At 41.2% G+C, this 18231-nt stretch overlaps 1 protein-coding gene across 1 annotated transcript in view; it reads right to left on the bottom strand.

The window, feature by feature from the left end:
* The window catches only part of SLC22A23 (solute carrier family 22 member 23), a 226341-nt gene extending 226001 nt beyond the window's left edge, over nucleotides 1-340 (bottom strand). The window contains exon 1 of the mRNA XM_012558815.1: nucleotides 322-340. Within this exon, the coding sequence (XP_012414269.1) occupies nucleotides 322-340 (19 nt within the window). The remainder of the gene's footprint in view (nucleotides 1-321) is intronic.
* Nucleotides 341-18231: the final 17891 nt, after the last annotated feature.

Raw genomic sequence — 18231 nt, 5'->3', positions numbered from 1 at the left:
GGACGCGGGATCCCGACAAAGTCGGAGGGCGCGGGGAGCGCGCCGATAGGTTTGTCTCAGTGTCGTGGCTCCTGCAGCAGCGCTCCCCCGGCCCCCACCCCTCCCTCGCGTGTGCCTTGTTTCTGTGACCTCTGCTCGCTCCAGAGGGGCCCACGACCCAAGCTGCCGCACCCCCCACTTTCTCCCGGGCCACCCGCTCGCGCTTCTTTGAGGCGCGGAGAAGGTTTATTTTGCATCAGCCAGGGCCCAGCTGAATTCGAGCAGGTCAAGGAGGAGCAGCTGCCAATTTCAGGTCGCCGGTCAGCCGCAGTGTCCGGTCACCTGCCACCGTCCGCAGCATCCACTCCCAAATCGCCGTTTCTTTCCCCACTCCAAAATGAATGCTCCCTGAGAGCAATGTGAGGAGGACATACATGAGGCACAGGTGACATATACCTTGTAAACATGAGTGGTTATGGCACTCCCCACCCTCTCCTCGATCTTGAATTCACGTTTCAAACGCCGAATGCACAGGCGCACATATCTGCACACGCCTAGTTCTAGACAAACCTCTCCTTCCCTTCCCGGCTCCAGCCCCAGCCCTGCACAGCCAGCGCTGTATAAATAACACTGAGCCTGCGGCAAACGGCTACATTAGCATATCTCCTCGCCGCTCCCAGAGCCCGCACCCAAGATAATTGCGCAGCACCTTTCACTTTAGCGTCCCCACATGTTGGCGAAAATTCATATTCTGAGAAGTTTATTAATGCAATTTTTAGATGGAGCCGCCCATTTCCAGTCAAATTTGGGGCAAAAAAAAAAAAAAATGAAAGAAATGCTTTTGCCTCTACACTCTAAGCTACGTATATTGCATGTGTCCTTTTGTATCCCTGTTATTTGTTCAGATAACATTTAGTTTACTAGAATACATTTTCAACCTGCATTTTAATTTTTTTATGGGCAACTGTGCTTACTATGTAAAACACCGACACGGAACGTTTTTGTTTTAACGCAAGACTTTTTCTGCAGGCGCCAAGTCTGGGCTTGGGGAGGCGGTGGGCCTTCCTGAGAGGCTGAAAAGAGATTAGATAGCCACAGGTGGAAGGGCCCAAAAGGGCAGCAAGAAGACACCAAACCTCGGAGAAATGGGTCTCTAAAACCTCACATGATTAAAGAGTGCTTTGGGGTATAGAGCCCATTGGGTATGTGGTAAGGATGTTTTTCTAACTTCGCCTTTAGTCTTGACTTTTACTTCTCCTCCCCGCCGGCCCTTAAAAGAGATAATACATGCGAAGTGCCTACCCCATGCCTGGAACACAGTAAGTGCTCAATGAATGTTAGCCATTTACTACTATTACTATTAGGCCCGGGTAGTGCAAACACTTAAGTGCTGGGCTACTAACCGAAAGGTTGGAGGTTCAAATCCACCCAAGAGGTACCTCGAAAGAATAGGCCTGGTGATCTACTTCTGAAAACCCCCCTGGGGCACAATTCTACTGAGACACGCATGGGGTCTCCATGAGTCAGACTCTACTCCATGGCAACAGGTTTTGGAAACTACACTACTACTAATATATATGATCTGGATTTCTCTTTTTTAACTCAAGTATAACTTAACAGATTGTATTTCCTCTTCAGTGACTGACTTTTCCAGAAGAGGTCTATCTACTTTGTGTCGGGCTTTGTTTCTTTTCCCCAAAGTAATAAGGACCCATTTGTTTTTTTATAACTCATCAGAAAACAAACATTGCCAATGACCTTTAATGCCATCCCAATACTAATAATAACAACAAGAGTGAACTTTGCGCAGTTAGCTTTCCAATACAAACTCTCAATCACTCCTCACAGGACACCTAAGAGGCGAGTCTTAAGGGTGAAGGGACTGCCAAATATCAAAGAGTTGGCCAAAAGCAGAGCCAGACAGCTGGTTTTGAACCCGGATCTTCCGACTGGGAATTTTCAGAAACAGTGCCTGGTTTCTCCATTTCAAATGCAGGGACAGATTATAAAACCACAGGAGGAAGTTTAAAAAGACATTTGTTAATGTGTATTTTTAGGTGGGGGAGTGGGGAGGAGTTTTATTGCCAAGCTGTTAGTCCTTGTCCAAAAAAATCCTCAAACAGTACATTCCAGAATTTGGGGACCCACTAGAAAATGGTACCCTCTATATGAAGCTAAAGGAATCAACATAGAATGTCTGAAATGAACCATGTGCAGCCCTGGCCCGGGCGTTGTGATTAAGTTGTTGATGAGCTTAGAGGATTCTCTAAATCCCTTTTGGATCAACATTTCTCCCAAATCTAGTCAAGAAGATTAGAATATAGCTAATTTAAAATAAACTGGCCCTCAAATCATTAAAACATGCCACAAGTGACATTATAACAGAACCTGAGGAAAAAAAGGAGGAATTTGACACTGATAGCCTGTGCGTGAGTATTGAGGTCCACCGGTTGCTCTCAGTTGGAATCGACTTGACAGCAACGGCTTCAACAGGCCAGTATAGGGCAGCCAGACAGGCACCTGCTAGTACATTAAACCAAAAATCAGTTGCCATTAAGTTGACTCCAATCCATGATGACTAGCCCCCACCCCTCGTCTCAGGTCAGAGTAGAACTGTGCTCCGTGGGGTTTCCAATGGCTGATTTTTTGGAAGTAGATCACCAGGCCTTTCTTACAAGGTACCTCTGTGTGGACTTGAACCTCTAATCTTTGGGTTAGCAACTGTTTGTACCACCCAGGGCCTCCTGCTAGCACATTACCCTATTCTAATTATATTTGCATGGCACTTGTCATTATTTATTTAATTATTACTTAATTATTATCTCCCACCTCTAGAATGTAAGCACCTTGAAGGACAGGTACCTTATAGTCAGCTGTCTCCCTGGTGCCTAAAACAGTTCCTGGTACATGCAAGACACTCAATAAATATTTGTGGAATAAATGAGTGTTATCAAGTTATTATCACTTGATGATAGTATCTACTGAGACCTACAACTCTATTTATTTTTACTCTTAAATCATCAAGCAACATTTTAATATTTGTTCAGCCCCTCAAATATTGAACTTGACAATTATATTTATCGTTAAGTTATTGTTGTTAATGGATTAGTTCCTAATATGAAGTTTTTGTGAGCAGTTATTGGCTTACGTGCTGGTGGCTTGTAGGCCAAATGCAGCTCACACAACACTTGCAATGTTTCCAGAAAAATAATCAGTAACATTTCAAAATCAAGAGATTTAACTTTTTTAAAAAAGTGCATTTTTGCCTTCTCTTCAAAAATCTGAAAGAAAACCCCTTTGGTTCCCATTTTTGCAGGGCCATGCTTCCTTGGAACACAAAGATGGACAGGTGCTGCCCAACTCACCCTCGTCCCTGTCTGGCACACATCCCTCATGCACGTGATTGGTCTGGCCCCGAAAGCATCTGTGTTTACGACCCTAGATTTATGCAAGGATCCTGAACACATTGAACCTCCATGAAGAAGCTGACCATTCTGTCTTCTTTTGAAAACATGCTAAATAATCAACCAGTTTGGAGTTTCCTAAAAATTGAGAAAATAAAGATGCAACCTAACAACCAGTACGTTTGAACAATTTTATTTCTTTGGAAGTAAGAAGAGAAAATTTTTTTAGGTTACTACTAAAGTTGATGGACACCTGATTTTAAAACCTCCACAATACTGTAAAAGTTTATACCAAAGAATTGGTGTCAGGGTTAATTAATTTAAAGTGTACAACTTTAGTCATGCCAAATGGATTTCACATTGGTTTTACCTGCATATAATGTTCTTTATTCTTGAACTGTAAATAGATATCACCTTTTGAAATATCATGTGTTTTTATTTTCCTTACTGCAGTTTGATTTTTTTTCCTGCAAATAATTATGTGAAAAATAGGTTACCTTGTTTTTTGGAGGGTGGGAGAAGGAGATATGAAGTTACTTCAACTCCTAATTTGTGTTTACTTGAACATTATTAATGTCATTCTTTGGCTTTTGAAATGTCAACTCTGGCTCTTTAACAGGGGATTTGACATTTACAAAACCTATCATAAATGAAAATGAAAAAGCTACTTGCACTCAGTGAGAGAAGTAATAAAAATGTCACATAATCTATCCTAAGGAAGGCTAAGGGTAATATCTTGAGAAAAACTGCTTCTCATCAAGTACATGTCAAAATCATCCTTCCTTATTTTCCAAGTGAAAATAAATAACAAAGTGAAGGTAAGACTTGTATGTAAAAAGCTATTTGATTGTAAATGTGGTTGATAAGGCCCAGTTACTTTTAAAAGCTTGGTCAAAATCTAATTTTGAACTCTTTTATTGAGTTAAAAAACAATTAGCATAACAAATTGATCTAGAGAACTTGATGTTGGCTCTTGTTTGCTACACATCACAGATGTCATGCTTGCCGTATTGTGCCTAAGAATGCTCTTTCATAGGCACACACACTCTCTCTCTCTCTCACTCTCTCTCTTTTACACACACACACACACACACACACACACACACACACACACACACACACACACACGGAAAAAAGGACAGAATGCCAGGACGCACAAGTGAGCATTACAGCCGGGAAACAGCTTCTTTTGTTTGATGAGACTTCTCCCCAGATTTGTACACAAACCAAGTGCGGACGCTGGGCTTTCGGCAATGGTTGAGCAATCTGAAGATAATTACTGTTAGAAGGGTTTGTTGGATCAAGTCACAAAGGTTTAGAGGAAGGAACTACTACTTCCCAAGAGAGAGAAAGTGCTCCTCTCTAAACAATCCTTCTCTCCTATTTTCCTGCTAATTCTAAATGCTGATGAAGAAAAACCTACGACTTGGTGGTCTGGGTCTTCTCCTTGCCCAAACCTCAGGTTATTAAAATGATTCCCTTCAGTGACTAAAAGCTGGAGGAGGAGAAGAGTAACAAATACTCCTAAATACAGTTTATCATAGACCCAGAACCTACTTTGGGAGGAAAGATGTTTTAAGGAAGATTGTTTTAGATGAACTTTCTGTCTCTAATAAGGCTGGTTTGAATTTATGATTATTAGAAAGTCGTAAAGAACTTTTTATATTTTAAAAAATTGACTGTATGTGTATATTATCTTCAGTCTAAATTGTGGGCTACTTCACAGAACTTTGAATAAAAATTTCACATTCCTTTAGCAAAAATATATAAAGTCATTAAATTTTTTTCTAAGTAAATATTATTTTAAGAATGAACTAAATTTTTGAACTTTGTGTAAAACACTTTTACTATGTTAAAAGATGATTTAACACCTCAGTAGCAATGAGCATACCTAGCATTCATATCTTGGTTTCTAATATATTATTATCCAATAAAAGGAACCAGGGCTCCTTGGAGAAATGGAGGCAGGAAATATACAAGATGAGCCTTATAGTGCCCGAAAGCAAGGAGATACTCAAACAAACACAAACAAAAACCCCACAAAGATGGGGTATGTCAAAGGGACACAGGAGCTAACTGAAAGAGCTTTCAAGGGCTAAAGCTGGAACAATTTGAACAACAAAACAAAGTATTGGATAATAACGCAAACTATAAAATATTTATAAGTATTCATGAGTCCTGACTAATATAAATAAATGACTGAATAAATAAATGGGAGAGAAGAGACAAATCTCCCGTGCAGACTATCCCATACAGAAGAATTCCAAATAATTTATGTAACTACTCTACCTCAGCAAGGTAGAGTATAACTCCCTGCTCCTCAAGTGTAGGCTGTGCATGGTGACTTCCTTCTAAAGAGCACAGTATGGAAACGGAAGGTAAAAGCAGACTAACTTTACAGTAGAAAAACCTGACAAACACTATGCCACTTGGGTGATCAAGGTCAACATCAATATCAACAGTGATAACTCATGTAGATAGTATATACCCTTGATATGATGTGAGGAGACTGGTCTTCCTCCCAAAAACCTGTAACCCCAGTCAAATCATGAGAAAAACAACAGACAAATCCCAGTTGAGGGACATTCTATAAAAAACCAGAACTCCTCAAAACTGTCAAGGTCATAAAAGGTGAAGAAAGGTTGAGAAATTGTCGTAGCCAAAGAGGAACCTAAGGAGACATGACAACTAAATGTAATGTGGTGTCCTGGATGGGATTCTGGAATAGGAAAAGACATTAGGAAAAAAATAAAAGACATCTGAATAAATATGGGATTCAGTTAATAAGAATGCATCCACATTGGTTTAATAATTGTGACAAATGTGCCAGACTAATGTAAGATGCTAATAATAGGGAAACTGGATATGAGGTGTACGGGAACTCTCTGTCCTATCTTTGCAATTTTTCTGTAAGTCTAAAACTATTCTAAAATAGCAAGTAGTGATTTAACAATCTTTTCAATATTCCAATATTTTATTTTAAGCTCGAAATCAGTGGTGGTTGTTGTTGTTATTAGTTGCTGTCAAGTCAGTTCTGAAGGCCTGGCAATCTACTTCTGAAAAATCAGGCATTGAAAACTCTGTGAAGTACAGTTTCTCTCTGACACACATGGGGTCACCATGGGTTGGAGTCGACTCATGGTAACTGGTAAAAAATATGGGTTCTGTCTCTGTGATTACATTTTTGATAAGGAAAAGATTTAATGGTTTAGAACCCAAAGTTGATGAGAGAGCAGAAAAAGATATAAATAATTGAAAAATAATAATAAAACCTTATTAGAATAACTGATTTTTAAAAATACTCTAAAACATCAAAAGACAGCAACACCAGCAAACTTATCAGCCCTGGCCCAGGCTGTCCTGTGTTTAAAGGCCAGCGAGGGGGAATAGGCCTCCAGCCCTGTCTGAGCAACATGGCAACTGGAACTTTGTTTGAATTCTTCTGTCATTTGGGCTTAAATTTCCATATTTTATCATGTTTTCATCATTGACCCAGAAATGCATTTAGACCAAGTTTTCCTTTCATTTCTTAGAGCTATTTCTTCTGCCTTGTTAATCTTCTCAAGGATCCCATTTTTTAAAAGTTAACACAGAACCTTTAGGGAGGCTGCCAAACATATGTGTATGGAATAACCAGCGCAGTTTCAGGTAATGTAATAGAGCAGGCTGTAGCCTCCAGGTTAGTGGCCTCTGACAGAGTCTTTTTATCCGCCAGAAGATGCTGGAAATATAAGTCTAAAGGTATTCAAGTAAAACTCCATTTTCTTGTTTATGTCCCCAAAGGACAGAGCCTCCGATTTATATTTCTTGGTAGCCCCACTGCCTGTCACAGGGCCTGGCACTCAGAGAATATTTACTGAATGAATGAAGAAAGAATAGGATGACATATGGGATTTTGCCAGGGGGAGAAGTAGGAACAGTGTATTCCAAGTCCAAGCAGGAATGTGAACACAAAGATGTTAACCAGAATTGCATGTTTCGGGTAAACGTACCGGTCAGTGGGGCTAGATGGTGCATGCTATTTCTATAACATGATTTAAGTATTGTATTTCTAGAAGGTAATTTGATGAGGTTGCAGAAATGGTGTGTGCTTAACTGTGAACCTAAAGGTTGGTAGTTTGAACCAACCCAACAGCACTGCAGAAAAAAGGCCTGGTGATCTGCTTCTGTTAAGATTACAGCCACCCCAAAAGGACTGCAGTGATTACAGCCAAGAAAACCCTATGGAGCAGTTCTACCCTAACACCAGGGGCCACTATCAGTTGGAATTGTCTCAATGGCAACCACCACTAACAACAAATTTTAAATGTATACATCATGAATTTTAAAAGGAAGTTAAGAAAATCCTAGGGAAATAATTCACTTAGAAAATTCACCTTTATTGAGCTATAATTTACATGCAGGCCCTTTAAATGTACAATTGGATGATGTATCCACCTGTGAAACCGTCATTTCAGTCAAGATACCAAACATCTCACTCACCCAAAAAACTCCTGTGTGCCTCTTTGCAGTCAATCCCCACCTCACACACCACACTAGGGAAATACTGAATCTACTTCCTGTCACTGTAGATTGGTTTCTTCCTGCTCTAGGACTTGGAATAATTGGAACTATATAGCATCTACTCTTTTGTGTCTGGCTTCTTTCACTCAGCAAATACTTTTGAGATTCACCGATGTTGTTGATGGTATCACTATTTTATTCCTTTTTGTTACTGAGTAATGTTCCATTGGAGCCTTGGTCATGCAGTGGTTAAACACTCAGCTGCTAACAGAAAGGTTGGCAGTTTGAACCCACCCTGTGGCTCTGGGTTGGTTTACGGGAGAAAGACCCAGTGATCTGCTCTATGAGGCAGTTCTACTCTGTCACACAGGGTCACTATGAGTCAAAAATCAACTCCACGGCACCTAACAACAGCAACGTTCCACTGTATGAATATGATGCAACTTGTTATCCATTCTCCTGTTTATGAGCATTTGAGTGGTTTTCAGTTTTTGGCCACTATGAATAAAGCTGCTGTGAACACTCATACACAATTCTTTGTGTGGACATGTTTTTCTTTCTCTTGGGTAAATATCCAGGAGCAGGATTGCTGGGTCGTATGGTAAGTCATATCTCACTTTTAGAAAATGACTCCCTGTGGCTACTGTCAGGTCAAATGGTCCAGGGCTGGATAGACCACCATCGAAGTGGGCAAGGGACATCTTATATTCTTATGGAATTAGAATAATGTTCATATTCTTTGAGGACACAGGTGACAAAGGGGAGATGGCACAGAGTGTGCTCTGGCTAGTGAGTCTAAAGCTAAAGTGAGCACATTATCTGTCCGTATCTGAAAACAGAATTATTTCAGGTAATCCATTAGGCTCCCATATCTGATTACATAGCAAGAAAACTATAGAAAATCACCTTGAATGTGAGCGCAGAAGTATTCTTTCAGATGCAAGTTATAGAAAACCCAAGGCAAACTGGCTTATGCAAAAAAAGAGAGCAAGTCACACTACTTTTTTGAGCTTTACTTTTCTCATCTGTAAAATGGGACTGATCATAATACCTGCCTTACCTACCTATTACATAGGTTTGCAGTGAGGAACAAATGAGATCTTGTGAAGAACGGGGACTTGCAACTGCAAACAGGATACAGATATTCGTATTATTCAGGTACCATCAAAAGTGGTCATCTTGAACCCAACCCCTCATGTCTATCTATACTGAGCTTATCTGGATTCTTCATCACCACAAACTCGGGGTCAGATTCCAATATCAATCAAACACAGAAATGAGGTTGGAATTCCCAATGGATATTTCATTCCATTAGCTCTGCTAAATAATTCTACAGTACAGCCAGATAGGCACGGAGCTTGAGTCTGCTGCCTGTGGTCAGACTTCCTGGTAGTGAATGTTCGCATGTCCAGACTCTGTATTGTCCTGAATCCCCACTGCTTGGCTTGGCCCGGGGCAGAAGATCTGGTCCCTGTCTTCTCTACTAGGCTGAACAGCATCAAGACTGTAGGACTGTCCTCCTGAGGCACAGTGTCAGTCTACCCAGCCGAACTCCCACTATGAGAAGTCCCTTGTCCCCTGCTCGTTTTTATCCACTGGGCAGATCTGATCTAGGTATTGGTCCCTGCTTGCCCTGTCTTACTGTGAACACATTGTTCTCCATCTTTGACAGAGCCATAAGTGGGACTCATCTTGATCATCTTAAGGGTACAGCTGCTATTTATTGAACACCTTTCTGTATATATTACCTTACAGTACCTTGCACACCTATGGAGGCATTAGGCAGTATTACTATCATCATTTTGGAGGTAAGGAAGCCAGGCTTGGAAGATGTTAAGTAACTTGCCCAAGGTCACATAGCATAAGAACCAGGATTCAAACCAGAATCAGGTCAGTCGCACGCCAAAGCTCAGGATTCTAATCCTGTATGATATGCCAGCACCCCTGGCAGGAGAGCACTCTGCAAAGCAGGGAACTGGCATGGGTCTTTCTGATTTGATCAGATGAGTTTCCACACCTGGCCAGCCTGGCTCCAGTCGGATGGTTGCTGCCCCTCCCTCTCCTGCCCTCCCAGTAGAAGTCAGTCCTGCACAGGGGTCTTCCATGATTCCCACCGATGCCTTTAATTCGGGAACTGGCTTCCTCTCTGCTCCAGCACCACTAACCTTGGGAAAGTCCATGGGAAAATGTAGGTTTACAACCCCTAAGGTCAGATGCTATCTACCTTCCCTCCCCTGGAGGCAGCCCTCCCTCCAGCCCTCCAGGAAGTTTCAGCATTAACCCTTATTCAGTGAACCAAACTTGGGGGCACTGGTGGTTCAGTGGAGGGCAGTGGTGCTTCAGTGGTAGAATTCTCATTTTCCATGTGGGAGACCCAGGTTCAATTCCTGGCCAGTACATCTTATGCACAGTCACCACCCACATGTCAGCGGAGGCATGTGTGTTCTATGACGCCGGACAGGTTTCAGTGGAGTTGCCAGCTCCAGATGAAGGGCCAACTGGACAGCAACACTGAGCAAAACGGAACTCTAGACAGTGGGGGCTTCTTCTAAAGTTGTCTGGGACTCAGAAATATTCCTCTGCTGAAAAGGTTCTGGATACATAATTCTGTGTCTTCTGCTCTGCCTTAATTGTATGGGATGTTCAGAAAATCCCACTGGAGGTAAGGCCCTAACCAGAGCCGTGGGGGATGACTTGGGCCAGTCTGCTTCCACTGGAGGTCTCTCGGGCATCACCAATTCAGGCTGGAGCTGGGAACTGCAGGGAGAGTCGTCCAGGGAGCCAGGTACAGATCTGGCTGTTCTGCAGAAACCTGTGTTCAGAAAGAACCCCAGAAAGGAGAATCTAAATTCCATTGCATGTGAATCTAGTTTACGTTTTTGCTGTTTTTTTTTTTCACCTAGTTGATTGGTTCATTTTAAAGTGACCTTAATGCCTTGCATCAGAGGAGACTTTTAGGTATTGAAATAGATATTTTTGAACCAGCAAGTCAGAACTATACATATAAATTTGTCTCCTCTGCAGCAGCGGACAATGGACTTATTAAAATGGTGCTGCTATTGCTCAAAGCCCTTCTGGCCCCTTTTCCTGAAGTTACCTTTGGGCTCTGCAGCACATTCTTTTGAATATTCTCAATTGTGAAAAATTTTATGCCTTGACTTTAAGAAAGGTGGGCAAAAGTTGATTGAAACTAAGTTTAGCGATTAAGAAATACCATTTGGGATTAAAAATGATCTGTGACTGTAAAATAAAAGGCAGAATTTCTTCTGTGTCCTGGAAGTGGCTCTGATAGTAATCATTTTCTTCTGAGGCACAGGAACACTTTTAGGAAGAGGAAACCTCATCCAGTGACTATGCTGTGCAGGATTAGGCCTTCGATCAGCTGTGAAAGAGCTGCCTTTCTTCTGTCTCCACTTTCAAACACCACTCCCTTTTGATCTTTGCTGAGCATTTATCCTTCATATTTTCATTTAACGAGAGTGGCAATGTGTTCAATCTCCAGTAGGAATACAGGTGAAGAATTTAAATCAGTGCTTCCCTATACCTCCTCCATTTAAAGGTGCTATTACTCTGGTAGGTCCAGCTTTCTAACAGTGGCAAAATGAAAGGATTAGAAAACAAAGACAAAACAGCATCCTGCTCCTCTGAGCTTTCTCTACTCCACTTCTCATTTTTCCCCCTTTCAAAGAAGTAAACATGCGATAGGGCCGTGTTCACTTTTGCACCTAATTAGATCTCAGGATGTGAAATCTTTGCTGCTCCTGATGTTTATGTAAACACACGTTTATTGATAATTTGGTGGGGACCTTCAGTCATTTCAGATTAATGCACTAACCAGACACTTAGGGAAAATAACTCTGGTGGCCCCCTCCCTCTCCCATTACCCAGCCCCATGACTTCTACCGCCACCCCCTGGTCTCTAATTCTTCTCTTCAGCATTTCCTTACTCCTTCTCAAGTAATGTCTACACTGGATTTCAGCCTCACTCTTAGAAGTTCTCTGTTGCTAAGAGATGCTCTTTGCATTAAACCCAAGTGTGAACTCACACTAATTAAAGCCTTTATATAGGTTTGCAAATAGCCACTTGTGCCTTAGGCCCAGGGCAGGAAGGAATCTTCTTTTCATTTCTTTTAATAGGAATTTTAAGGACCAGTGGTGGTTAGTCAAAATGGAAGAGGAAAGGAAACAGCTTGCTCAGTGTTGAGCTTGCTAGTGTATTTGCTAGGGTGCAATGAATGGTTCTCTTCCAAGACAACAAAAAAAGCAAGAATCTCTCCCTTTCCCAGGCAGAAAAGTGCAGTTTTAGAGTGATAGCTAACAATAAAGCTAGGTTGACTCTCTAGTCATCTACTTAAAGCCTCTCGTTTTCTGGGAGGGGAAACTGAGGCTCAGGGAAATTGAATCTTTTGACCTAAATCAAAGAGCTCATTAGAGGCCACCTTGGGACACAAGCTCAGGGCTCCTGATACCAGCCAACACTTCCTCCACACTGCCTCCCTAGAAATTGAACCTGTGTCAAACACCTTGTCTTAGTCATCTAGTGCTGTTATAACAGAAATACCACAACGGGATGGCTTTAACTAACAGAAATTTATTCTCTCACAGTCTAGTAGGCTGTAAGTCTTGTCTTAGTCATCTAGTGCTGTTATAACAGAAATACCACAACGGGATGGCTTTAACTAACAGAAATTTATTCTCTCACAGTCTAGGAGGCTAGAAGTCCGAATTCAGGGTGCCAGCTCCAGGGGAAGGCTTTCTGTCTCTGTTGGCTCTAGGGGAAGGTCCTTGTCATCAATCTTCCCTGGTGGAGGAAATTCTTAGCACAGGGACCCTGGGTCTTATTTCTCCTGGCTCTTGTTTCTTGGTGGTATGAGGTCCCCCTGTCTCTTTGCTCATGTCTGTCTTTTACATCTCAAAAGAGGTTGATTTAAGACATAACCTAATCTTGTAGATTGAGTCTTGCCTCATTAATATAACTGCCGCTAATCCTGCCTCATTTAACATCATAGAGGTAGCATTTACAACACATAGGAAAAATCACATCGGATGACAAAATGGTGGACAATCACACAATACTGGGAATCATGGTCTAGCCAAGTTGACACATACTTTGGGGTGACACAATTCAGTCCATAACACACCTTATGATCAGTAGTAAAACTATTGGCACACATCAATAGGGCATTTTCCCCTCTAGCATAAATGATGGCTTACACTGATCATTCTCCAACTTTATCTTTCTGGAAACAAACAGCTTAAATGTATGAAAATAGGTTCTCTTTGAATTTGTCCACTAAACTTTAAGCTCTCTGGTGGCTCAATTGTGTGTATTCTTTATATTAAGCACCTAGTAAGGGCTCAGTGGAAACTCTGGTGGCATAGTGGTTAAGTGCTATGGCTGCTAACCAAAAGGTCAGCAGTTTGAAACCACCAGGTACTCTTTGGAAAGTCTATGGAGCAGTTCTACTCTGTCCTATAGGGTCCCGATGAGTTGGAATCAACTTGATGGCAATGGGTTTGGTTTTTTTTTTAATTTTTTTTAAGGGCTCAGTGAGTCCCCAGGTGGTGTAAACAGTTAACATGCTCAGCTGCTAACTTAAAGGTTGGAGGTTCTGGTCCACCCAGAGGCACCTCAGAAGAAAAGCCTGGAGACCTACTTACAAAAACAATCAGCCATTGAAAACCCTACGGAGCACAGTTCTACTCTGACACACATGGGGTCCCCATGAGTCGGAGTTGACTGGATGCTCAATAAATGGTGAGTGAAGTAGTGAATGAAGCAAGACAAAGCCAGATATTCCACAAATTGACTCCACTTTTCGTGCCAATTAATTTAGTTAGCCAGCTACAGGTGGGGAAAAAAAAGTCCTCTTTACTTCTCTTATTTGGCTAAGGAGGGCTTATTATAAAACATCAATGCAATACTTAAAAAAAAAAAAAAATCCATAGTAAAATTGTTACTTGTCCAAAGTTTCTCTTCATCTCTAGCTTGCGAGCACCCAAAAGAGATGCAATTCTTCTGGAAAGACTAGCATCTTATGAGCTCTGCCTAGCTTGAAATTTCTTGGTCTTTTTCAATCACCTTCTGCCCTCAGCACTGTAAATGTGGGAAGAGCTTACTTATATCCCTTAGGGAATCATTTCACAAACATTTCTGAGTTCCACACAAACAAGGCAATAAACAGCCCAGGCTCCAATGACTCGGCACTAATTCAGCAATGCCCAACTTGGTGGTTTCTGTCCAGGCTTATCTGACGCTGAGCTGGGGTGGCCGTGGAGCTGAATGGAGGAAGAAGCACCATCCAACTCTTTCTTCCTGGTGACATAATTAAAATGCTAGACCAAAACAAACTGAGAGGGTTTTGCAAAGTTAAAAATGATGCAAATGCTCATTGTTATAATATTAAAGTGACTCACAGTGCCTGTGACTGAACTGGGGGGAGCGGAATGACTACCCCTTGAAGGTGGCATTTCATCCCAAGGCATTGGGTCTCTGGCTTAGAAGGGTGGACTTTGGACTTTCTTTTAAGACAAATGAGCACCAACTTGGGGAGCTTGACCTCATGATCTGGTTTTCTTACCTTAACACCAGAGTTTTATAGAGATCGTTTCTTCCATCTATTGATTTCTTTGGGTATTACTTGTTTATTGTAATTAAATTAAAACCATGTGTAGTTTGATGATGTTTGTGAATAGAATAGAAGAGAATATTTACACTGCTTTTCTCACTTCTACCAAGGCCCTTATTATATATCTTAAGAAACAAAAAAAAAAGCCACTTGATAAAGTTCTGTTTGGTCCAACTGACTTAGGACAGCAAGCTATAATGTTCTGTAAAAGCCATGGCCTGGCAGGAACTGTACACTCAGTCCCCCGGTTAGGAGCTTCCAACTTAAGGGCAACTCATATTTAAGAACGGACTGCCATAAAGCCTGTTATATTAAAATGTTGAGTTAAATACAATGTTGCATAATAATGAATGCAGGCACTACTTTGTGACGCTCATGAAAACATTGCGCAGTTTGGCGGTGTTTCTTAATTGTTTTATATGCATAGAAAGGTAAAATATATACTATATACTAAGACAAACATTTGGCTAACTGAAGCTAAATAAGAACCGTATGCACCTGTCCCGACTTACCTGCAAATTCCTCTGAAAGATAGACTTAAGAGCGGATCTCGTTCCTAACCCTCGCACTGCCGGTACTGGCTTGCTCCGCCAGTCATGCTTCTGTCCAGTAATTGTTTCTGGCTATAACTTCCTGTCTCTTGGACCTGTAGGTAAGAACTGTGGGTTTAATTCAAAAGTGAAAACTTTAAAACATCACTCTATTAGCACACAATGGTAAGAAGTTTTAAGGTGGTCATGGTTTTTGGTGGTGAGTTGCCATCACAGGCGTCATATGGTGGGGATTTCCACTGATATTTCTTTTGTTCAAATGGCACAGTGAAAAGCTTTGTAACTGTATAACGTAAGGGTGATTGGCTAGAGGCCTTGTAGAGTTTAAAGCAGAAGCTCTTGACTTGGGGCTGAGACTACATGCAAATCAACAGTATTTGTCTGGTGGAAGGGCTACATCTCCCGTCAGGCTTTCAGGCTTTCAAATGAAAGGTTTCTTCAGACTTCCATCAGGCTTTCCTTAAGAGTTTCTGAAGTGGAGGATTATTTTGCATCAATTTACTAGAGTTGTGCAATAAAAAAATAGCACTCTGCTACAAAATTTTAAGCATGCGTATTATTAAAATACCGATAATTTAAAAGTGAATTTGATTTATTTTAGACTTACAACTTAAAAAGATGGTTTAAAAAATCAATTCCATGCATTAAAGTGCTCTGTTGTCAGAAACTCCATTTCCTGGATGAACATGTTTAACATGAATGACAGCATGGATTCCTTCATTCGTTTGTGTTGCCCACTCTTTGAGCATATGCTATGTGCCAGTACTGAGAAAGTATGGACAACCCAGAGACTAATACCACCAACAAGGAATCTATAGTCCAATAAATAGATGATGATCATGCTGCATGTTTTGATAAAAGTTGTTGAATGGCGTACAGAGTGACTCCTGACCTAGACAAGCATTCAAAAACATCTTAGCACAGGCAGTGCATAAATACATCCACATGGAGCTTTAGAAGTTGGCTAGGTGAAAGCAGACAGTGGGTGCAGGGATGTAGGCAGCGCGAGCAGTTTCGTGTAGCCTGCTCTGACTTTCATGTGCATAGGAATCACCTGGGACTTGTCAAAACGCAGATACTGATTCAGTAAGTCTGAATGGGACTCTACATGCCCTTGATTCAGCTCTGATTCATGGTGACCCCATGTGTGTCAGAGTACAACTGTGCTGTATAGGGTTTTCAGTGGCTGCTTTTTTGGAAGCAGATCACCAGGCCTTTTTTCTAAGGCATCTGTGGGTAGACTCGAACCTCCAACTTTTTGGTTAGAAGCCAAGCTCGTTAACTATTTGCATCACCCAGGGACTCGGGATGGGACTGAAGAATCTGTATTTCCAAAAAGCTGCCAGGTGATGCAGTTGTTGCCCAACCACACTGTGACTGACGAGGGGAGAGAAGAGGTCTACAGGCCATTTAGGGAGCTGCTCAGCGTGGCTGGGTCTCAGAGAGGGGTGGAGGACTGCCTTGTTTCAGAGGACTACAAGAGACCCTCTCCTTTCTGTCAATGAAATATTTTGAACACATGGAAAACTGCAGAGAATAATATAACAATGTACCACACAGATAATCACCACTCTGGTGATTTTGAAAATGTTGACATATTGTCATATTTGTCAAAAATGCTTCACATTTTTTCAACATAGAGTAAAAACTCCTTTCCTACCCTTCCCCTACCCATCACTCTCCTCGGAACCTGAACTTGAACCTGAACCTGTTGCCATTGGGTTGATTCCGACCCACAGCGACCCTAGATGACAGAGTAGAACTGCCCAGAGGAACCCTTATTTGGATATTGGCACGTACCTTTTCCACCCATGATTTGTATTTTTGCATTTGTATGTATACATGGGAGTCCCTGGGTAGTGCAAACAGTTAACACGCTTGATTGCTAACCAAAAATTTGGAAGTTCAAGCCCACCCTGGGGCACCTCAGAAGAAAGGCCTGGTGATCTACTTCCAAAAAAATCAGCCATTGAAAACCCTATGGAGCACAGTTCTACTCTACAAACATGGGTTCGCCATGAGTTGGAATTGACTCAATGTAACTATATATATACATAACCTATATTAAGTAGTAGTTTGCGTTTTTTTTTGTCAGTGAAGAATTTTCTTTTCTTGCTTTCATTTTTTCTTTCTGTTGTTGAAAATGTACACAGCAAAACATACACTAATTCAACAATTTCTACATATATAATTCAGTGACATTGATTACATTCTTCAAGTTGTGCAGTCATTCTTACCCTCTTTTTCTGAACTATTCCTCCACCATTAATATGCGTCCTAAGTTTCTTCTCTAATCTTCCAAGTTGCTGCTGTCAATTTGATCTCACATAGATAGTTCTTTAAAAGAGCACAATGCTCAAGGCAGACATTCTTTAATAATTAAGCTAAACTATTCTTGGTTTAAAGAAGACTTCAGGGAATATTTTTAGTTCAAGGTTTAAAGGTTATCTCAGGGCAATAGTTTCGGGTGTTCGTCCAGCCTTTATGGCTCCAGATTGTCTGATTTCCATGAGAATTTGAAATTTTGTTCTGCATTTTACCCCTTTTGATCAGGATTCTTTTATCAATACATTCGATAATGGTAGCCGGTTGTTCTTGGAGGCAATTAGACAATCATTTATTAGTTTGCATTTTGTATAAATAAGACTTTAAACATTTTTATTCAATTTACACTTTTACTCAATTCTGTTTTTAAAATTTGTCCCTCTTGACACTTGGAGATCTAGTACTTTGAGCTGTTATGTTAGTATTCAATCATATGAATTTATCACTATTTCACCCATTTTCCTACTGGCCACATATGCATGTGAAAGCTGGACAATGAATAAGGAAGACCAAGAAGAAGGGATGCATTTGAATTATGGTGTTGGCGAAGAATATTGAACATACCATGGACTGCCAGAAGAATGAACAAATCTATCTTGGAAGAAGTACAGGCAGAATGCTCCTTAGAAGCGAGGATGGTGAGACTTTGTCTCTGGAGAAGGACATTATGCTTGGTAAAGTAGAGGGTCAGTGAAAAAGAGAAAGACCTTCAATGAGATAGATTGATACAGTGGCTGCAACAATGGGCTCAAACATAACAACGATTGTGTACAACGTTTTGTTGTACATAGGATTGCTATGAGTTGGAACCGACTCAATGGCACCTAATAAAAACAACAA

This window comes from Trichechus manatus, unplaced genomic scaffold (assembly GCF_000243295.1).
Source record: "Trichechus manatus latirostris isolate Lorelei unplaced genomic scaffold, TriManLat1.0 scaffold00188, whole genome shotgun sequence".
NCBI lineage: Eukaryota > Metazoa > Chordata > Mammalia > Sirenia > Trichechidae > Trichechus > Trichechus manatus.
The sequence above is the reverse complement of the archived record's forward strand: the minus strand, read 5'-3'. Positions and strand labels throughout refer to the sequence as shown.